General features: G+C 49.3%; 1 protein-coding gene across 1 annotated transcript; it reads left to right on the top strand.

Annotated features, from left to right (window-relative positions):
• Positions 1–6: 6 nt before the first annotated feature.
• Positions 7–6,707, top strand: Hmgn1 (high mobility group nucleosome binding domain 1). The gene is made up of 6 exons (XM_008826914.3): positions 7–160; positions 234–263; positions 349–378; positions 1,109–1,159; positions 4,625–4,753; positions 6,541–6,707. Exons 1-6 carry the CDS (start codon positions 146–148, stop codon positions 6,586–6,588), a joined length of 303 nt encoding a protein of 100 aa, XP_008825136.1. The 5' UTR covers positions 7–145; the 3' UTR covers positions 6,589–6,707.
• The last annotated feature ends 506 nt before the right edge of the window (positions 6,708–7,213 follow it).

Below are 7,213 nucleotides of genomic sequence, written 5' to 3'. Positions count from 1 at the left end.
AGGAGGGGGCGGGCTCCAATCCGGTTCCATCCGGTTCTCCCACCGTCGCGGGTCGCAACAGTCGGGGCGGCGGGAGGAGCAGCGTTCAGGTCTCTCAGCTAGGTGACGGCCCTCTGCTTCGGACGCGCCCGCCGAGGCCACTACGATGCCCAAGAGGAAGGTGAGTGCGGGGGCGGCGGGCGCCCCCCCCCGGCCGCTTTGTTCTGGGCTCACCGCGCTGTGCTTCTCCGCAGGTCAGCTCCGAGGCGGCGGGCAAGGAGGAGGTGAGCGGGGCCGGCCGGGTGGGCGAGCGCGGGTGGGGCGCGGGCCGCGGGCACGGGCGCGGCTGACTGCGGCTTCTCTTTCCAGCCCAAGCGCAGATCGGCGAGGCTGTCGGCAGTGAGTAGAGCAGGGCCCGAGGAGGGCATGCGGCCTGGGGAGTGGGACCCTGGGTGCAAGTCCCGGGGGTCGAGGCCTGGGGAGTGGGACCCGGGGTGCAAGGGCCGGGGGTGTGGGACCTGGGGTGCAAGTGCCGGGGGGTATGGGGCCTGGGGCGTGGGACCCGGCGTGTAAGGGCCGGGGGTGTGGGGCCTGGGGCGTGGGACCCGGCGTGTAAGGGCCTGGGGCGTGGGACCTGGGGTGCAAGTGCCGGGGGGTATAGGGCCTGGGGCGTGGGACCCGGCGTGTAAGGGCCGGGGGTGTGGGACCTGGGGCGTGGGACCCGGGGTGCAAGTGCCGGGGCCTATGGGGCGTGGGACCCGGCGTGCAAGGGCCGGGGGTATGGGGCCTGGGGCGTGGGACCCGGGGTGCAAGTGCCGGGGCCTATGGAGCCTGGGGAGTGGGACCCGGCGTGCAAGGGCCGGGGGTGTGGGACCTGGGGCGTGGGACCGGGACCCGGGGTGCAAGGCCTAGGGGTGTGGGGCCTGGGGCGCAAGGGCCGGGGGGTGTGGGACCTGGGGTGTGGGACCCGGGGTGCAAGGGCAGGGGGGTGCGGGGCCTGGGGCGTGGGACTCTGGGTGTAAAGCTTGGGAGAGCGGGACCTGGGGTGTGTGGCCTGGGGAGGGGGACTGGGGGTGCAGGGCCTGGAGCCTTCCGGAGCCAGCGCGCCCACGCCACTTTTGCGTTTCAGAAACCTGCTCCTGCCAAAGTGGAATCGAAGCCAAAAAAGGCCGCGGGAAAGGTAGAGTTTAATTTTCTTTTTGTTTTAATAATTTCAGGAGGGTTCTGGGTGGGAGGAGGGGCCGGCGCACCTTGTAGTTCAGTATATTGGTCCTGGGGAAGGGAAATGTGACGTTAATGCTTGCTGTGGGGTTTGAGACCCTTCAGATGACTGAAGTTAAATGCTCGAGGTTGGAAGAGAGATCTGTCCTTTGTGATAGGTACGTTGTGGTCAGTGCTGGGTCGTTCCTTGCTTGTACTGATACTTAGAGCCAAGCCAGTGCTGAAGGCAGGACGCCGAGCTCAAGCCTAGACTGTAGGTCTTTGTATTTTCTCTTGGGAGGTAAACTCTGGAGGAGTGTTCGCTGAGGACACTACTAACAGTATTGTGCAAGTTTGTTTGCAACATAGTGGGAGTAAAAGAATTCAGTCATTTTTTTTTCTAAGTCTTTGAGTTAATCATAAAAAAAGATAGGTATAGGGGGATCTCTGAGTTTGAGGCCAGCCAAGGCTACATAGCTGGCATCCTGTGTCCCAAAACAAAACAGTCTGGTGCCGAGCTCAGATTGCATTGCTTTGGGAAGTTGTTTGGTGTGAGTACTGTATGTATGTATATTTGATAATTTAAGTTGAAAAGGCAAAAACATATCAGTCATTTATAAATTTTATATCTATCTTCAAAACGCTAGAGATGCTTGGTTAATAGTGTGATTATTTGCACCCAGAACTTGGTCTGTTTGGTACTTGTAGATAAATTAACACTAATCCTTTCCTAAAAATGTAGTTATGAGGGGGAGCTGGAGAGATGGTTCAGCGGTTAATACTGACTGTCCAGTTCCAGGAGGTCCGACAGCCTCCTCTGTGTCTTCCTCAGGCACTGCACAACAGGGCTGCACTCACCGACACGCGGGCAATACACGCATACACATAAAATAAAAATAAAATTTTAAGTGTGGGTGGTAATTGAATTTTGCGTTGTCAGAGAGGCAGGAAAGGTCTTTTAAATAAGGGTCGTCCAGGTTGGGCTTGCTGTGGGTTTGGGGGCAGCAAATATAATCATTTTTCTTTTTTCCTTTTGAGAGGCCAGTAGGTAAGTCTTTTGTCTTGGTTTTTTGAGATGGGATCTACTATATATAGCTCCAGTAGGCCTGGAACTTGATATGTAGACCAGGCTGGCCTCAAATTCAGAGAGCACCGGCTTCTGCCTCCTGGGTGTTGGGTGTAGAAAGGGTGCAGCACCACAGCCTGCTGAGTCTTTTGTCTGTAGTTGCTGTGTTTACTCCTGGGCCTATCATTGCCTCCTGAGTGCTGCCACACAGGCATGCAGCCCTACAGCTGGCCGCCTGTATTTAATGAACACACTTGGCCGTCTGCTTCCCAAAGAAAGGAATGGGAGAAAGGTCATCCCCACCCCTTCATTTTTACTCCAAGTTTCCTGTCTTGATAACTATAGCTTCGGACTCGGCCCCATTTGTGTAGAGGTGAAGGTTTCAAAGGTTTAAATAACATGTTCAGGAAGGCTTGATTTGGAGGGTTAGGGTAGTGTTTATTCATCCAGCTTACAGTTTGTGTGTGTGGTGCTGGGATCAAACCAAGCCCACACATGCTTGCTAAGCAATTCTGGGCTGCTTAGCAGCTGTTAGTGGTCACAGGTGGTGCTACATCAAGTTCAGGGTATTGTTGTAGTTTGACTTTTAACCTTTATGTAGTTAGAATTGTGGTTATGAAGCTAAAGAGACATCTGAAAGAGAAGTTACAGTACAGAATCAGTCTAGGTAGATCGTAAGGGTGGGTGAATGGAGTGGGTATCGATCCTATTGTGTGTGGTACAGAAAAACTCCAGGTCATCTCCTTGCCTGTCTTGTGGTCCTTTGAGTCACATAAATCGACAGTACTCTTAGAGTTTTTTATAATTATTTTTATTATACTTATTTTTGTGTGTGCACACAGCACTTGTGGAGGTCAGAACTTTATAGAAGTTGGTTCTCTCCTTCCTCCATGTGGCTACAAAACTTGAACTCAGGTCCTCAGGCTTGGTGGCAGGGTGAGCCATCTCAATGGCCTGGGAATATTTTTGTATAACTCTGGTGACCTGACTTATCTATTTCTTTTTTTTTAATCTTATGTGTACATGTGTAGTGTATTGCCTGCATGTATGTAAGTGCGCCCGTGTTGTGCAATGCCCTCAGAGGACGGAAGAGGCCATCGGATCCCCTGGAACTAGAGTTGCTGACAGTTGTTAGCTGCCATGTGGGTGCTGGGATTTGAACCCGGGTCTTCTGCAAGAACAGCCAGTGCTCTTAACTGCTGAGCCGTCTCTCCAGCCCTGCGCATGACTTAATTTTGAGCTTTAATTTGTTACATCCTCATACTGAACTCTTATGCTTTTCAAGTTTTTAAACACCCAAATGAAAACGGTGAGCCCAGAATTGGGCCTCTTAGCTACTCACTGTGTGCTCTCAAGTTAGGGAGGAGTGGTACCAGGATGGTCCTTGTGACCCTGTGGCATGGTGCATTTTTTCAGGTGGATGGTCTTCATGTGAGAGTCCAAGTCTTGTCAGTTTGTTAGCATCTGGATTATTGTTCATGATTAAAAGAAATTTGAGTGGGTAGGTTTGGTGCCTTTTTGTTTAATCTCATGTGTGGTGGTAGGTCATGGTGCTGACAAGTGTAGCCCAGGCTTGATGTGCAAGTCTCTCTCTTTGTTGGAGTGACTCCTAAATTGTCTAAAGAATGCGTGATGCCATGGTTGACACAAAGTGTGTATTGTAGCATTAATCTGGCACGCAGTTCCTACCAAACCAAAACCCACGGCAGAGGTTTGTTGTTTTTGGAGATAGGATCTCGCTGTAGGCCAGCCTGGCTTTGACCTCAGAGATTTGCCTGTCTCTGCCTCAGAGTCCTGGGACTAAAGGCGTGCACCACCATGCCTGGTAAGTTTTGTTTTGTTTTATTTTATTTTATTTGTCATTTTGAAGCAGGGTCTCCCTGCAGCCCCAGCTGTCCTTGAACTTACAGAGATCCACCTGCCTCTGCCTCCCAAGTGCTGGGACTACAGGCAGTGTGCCACCACGCTCGGCAGTTTTATTCTTAAAATAGTCTCTTACTCTGGGCTGGAGAGATGGTTCAGCAGCTAAGAGCACTGACTGCTCTTGCACAGGACCTGGGTTGGGTCCCCAGTGCACACACAGCGGCTAACGACCATCTGTAACTGCAGTTCTAGAAGATCCAGCCCCCTCTTCTGGCCCCCATGGGCCTTGCTGCACATACAAGCAAGCAAACCACATACATATAAAATACAAATTGGAGGGGAGGGCTCTTTGAGACAGGGTCTCTTTAGTCCCAGCTGGCGTCAACTCACTGTGTAGGCCAGGCTACCCTCAAACTCACAGAGATCCTCCTGCTTCTGCTTCCCAGGTGCTGGGATCAAAGGCGTGCGCCACCATGCCTGGCTATGAAAAGTAGTTCACAAGTTCTCTTGTTCTAGGATAAGTCTTTGGACAGAAAAGTGCCGACAAAAGGAAAAAGAGGCGCAAGGGGAAAGCAGACAGAAGTAGCCAACCAGGAGGCCAGAGAAGACCTGCCCACCGAGAATGGAGAGACTGGCAACGAGGAGGTCGGTGTTGTGCTGTGGGAGTTGAGCAGCACAGTCTAAGCTGGATCTCTGCTGTAGCAGATTACATCTTTTACAGTGATTCTCTGCACTTGTCCCAACTGCGTAGAAAGTGAATTAGGTCTTCAGTGTTAGAGTTAGGAACTTGGAGATGCCAGTCTGACCAGTAGTGAAGCAGCCAGCCATCTGTTTACAGGGTTCCTGTGTAATTCTTAGTGTGGGCTTTAGAAAATGCTGTGTACTAGACAGTTCATAAAGCTCTTTCCCCCATATGACCTTGTGGGACTTTAGTTGAACAAATTAGGTTCATTTTCTTCTTTGCTTTGTGACATCCCCCCCCCCCCATTTTTTAATGAAGAAAGTGAGTGCTTTGTTTTTACTTGGTTTTATTCTAAAAGTTAGCCGTTTATTTAGGGCTAATAGCCCAGTTCAGAAAAATGGTGATTTTGGTCTTCTTTCTTGTAAACTACCAGGGAAAGCCTCTCAGAAAATGGTGAGCTACAAGGCTTTGATAGTAGTTTCTCCTCCTCCTTCTCCCATGATAGCTCTTTTTTAACCCCCTTCCCTCCCTGAGTCTTATGTTTGCTAAGCTTGGGAGGAAGGGCAAATTGGGAGTATATTTTGTGTATATGTGGTATGTGTGTTTGAGTACTTACTGCTATGTATGTGTGGAGGCCAGAGGGTAGGGTAGCATTGGGTGGTTTTCCTTGATCATCTCTACCTTGTATGTTGATACAGTTCCTTATTGAACTGAGGGCTTGCTCCAAGGATCCCCAGTCTCTGCCTCCTGGGTGTTGGCATATTTATTATTTTTATTCTTAATGGTTAAATTTGGTCCTAAGTTAAGATTTTTGTTGTTGTTGTTGTTAGAACCTTGTGCATGCTAAGCAAGCACTAAATTAAGCAGTTTTATAACCCGTAATGGCCAAATATATGTTTGATTGTTGAGACAAGGTCTCCTTGGAACCCCAGCTAGCCTGGAACTTGTAGGGAACTGTCAGCCTCTGCCTCCCAAGTTTGGGGACAAAAGGCGGGTGCCACCACACCCAGCCCAATAACCAAATTTTTTTCCAGCTCTAACTACATACCAGATATTAATTAAAACCAGATGACTAATCTAAGCCCATTAGAAGCAGCTTGAGCTGGGCTTGGTGGTGCACTTCTGTAACACTAGCCCTTTGGAAGCAATGAGAGGATCGGGAGTTCAAGGCCCATCCAGTACATGTTAATCAGATAATAGTTGATTCTTCTATAAGATCGCCAAAGATCCAGGGTCTGGAGAGATGGCTCGGTGGCTAAGAACAAAGATCCTGAGCCATTGACCTTGAGGGTGAGATGGACAGCACGGCTTCAACTGCCGAGGGCTTCTTTTGCCCTGTGTTTCTCTTTAGGAACACCTTACCTCATGCATATGTGAATGCATTTATTATATGCAGATCATGCATTAACATTGAACTCATAAGCTGCATGGTTCTCCATAAGGTACATCACAGCCAATGCACTTAGTAACACTAAAATACCACTTGGACACAGCTTGAAAGCCAATTAAACAGCAAAATCAAAAACCACAAAATTTTGAAATATGTGACACTGATTCAGCCAGGGTGGGCGTAGGGACCTGGCCATGTGCCAGACCTGAAAGAAGGCACAGCTGGGGTGAGTTTGCAAGTATAGAACCTGTGGCTGAGGACGAATTGCAGTGTTGGAAACACAGAGTGTGCAGGGCATGCGCGCAGAGTGGAGATACAGCAGGTGAGGTGCTTGATCTTGGCTTTTCCTCTGATTTGCAGAGCCCTGCCTCTGATGAAGGAGAAGAGAAAGACGCCAAGTCCGGCTGATCCGCATCCTGCCCTCAGTCTCCCCGCCGCCCTTGTACAATCCAGAGGAATATTTTTATCAGCTATTTTGTAAATGCAAGTTTTTTAGTAGCTCTAGAAACATTTTTGAAAGGGGAAAGAGTATGCTCTGGGTCACAGGATATATAACTAACCCCCTCATGGAATGTTACACCGACACCCAAGACAGTCACAGCCTCCCATGATTCAATATCCCACTATTTGCTGGCTGTACCAAAAAATAAACAACCAGTGAATGATTTCATTCCATTGGGGGAGGGGGTAGTTTTATATCCTGTGACCCAGAGCATACTTAAATGGCAATTTGGAGTCTCAGTTGTGCATTTAATGTGTCTTGAATATTTTAGATGACTTCTTAGTCCTGGGTTTCTTAGTAAACTGTTTTCTTTATAAAAAAACAAACAAACAAAAAAAAACACTCCTTGGTCAGAACTGTGTGCCCTTTATAACATCTGGTCACGGTGGTCCCATTTTTCCTAACAGTTTTGATAATGTGCTGTGAAAGATGAAAATTTGAGTGTCTAGTGTATGATAATAAATTTCAGTGGAAGTAAAGCTTGTTGGTCAGCGTTTGGTGATGAGTCCCCTGACAGGAAATGTGCCACCA

The sequence above is a fragment of the Nannospalax galili genome, unplaced genomic scaffold (genome assembly GCF_000622305.1).
Source record: "Nannospalax galili isolate Female #2095 unplaced genomic scaffold, S.galili_v1.0 scaffold192, whole genome shotgun sequence".
In the NCBI taxonomy this organism is placed as follows: Eukaryota; Metazoa; Chordata; class Mammalia; order Rodentia; family Spalacidae; genus Nannospalax; species Nannospalax galili.
Note: the sequence above shows the minus strand (reverse complement) of the source record. Positions and strands in the feature narration are given on the sequence as shown.

Bases quoted from the DNA above. Each gene is read 5' to 3' on its own strand.
- Hmgn1 (XM_008826914.3), top strand. The intron at 379-1,108 runs GTGAGTAGAGCA...TTTGCGTTTCAG, and splicing joins GATCGGCGAGGCTGTCGGCA to AAACCTGCTCCTGCCAAAGT. The intron at 1,160-4,624 runs GTAGAGTTTAAT...CTCTTGTTCTAG, and splicing joins CAAAAAAGGCCGCGGGAAAG to GATAAGTCTTTGGACAGAAA.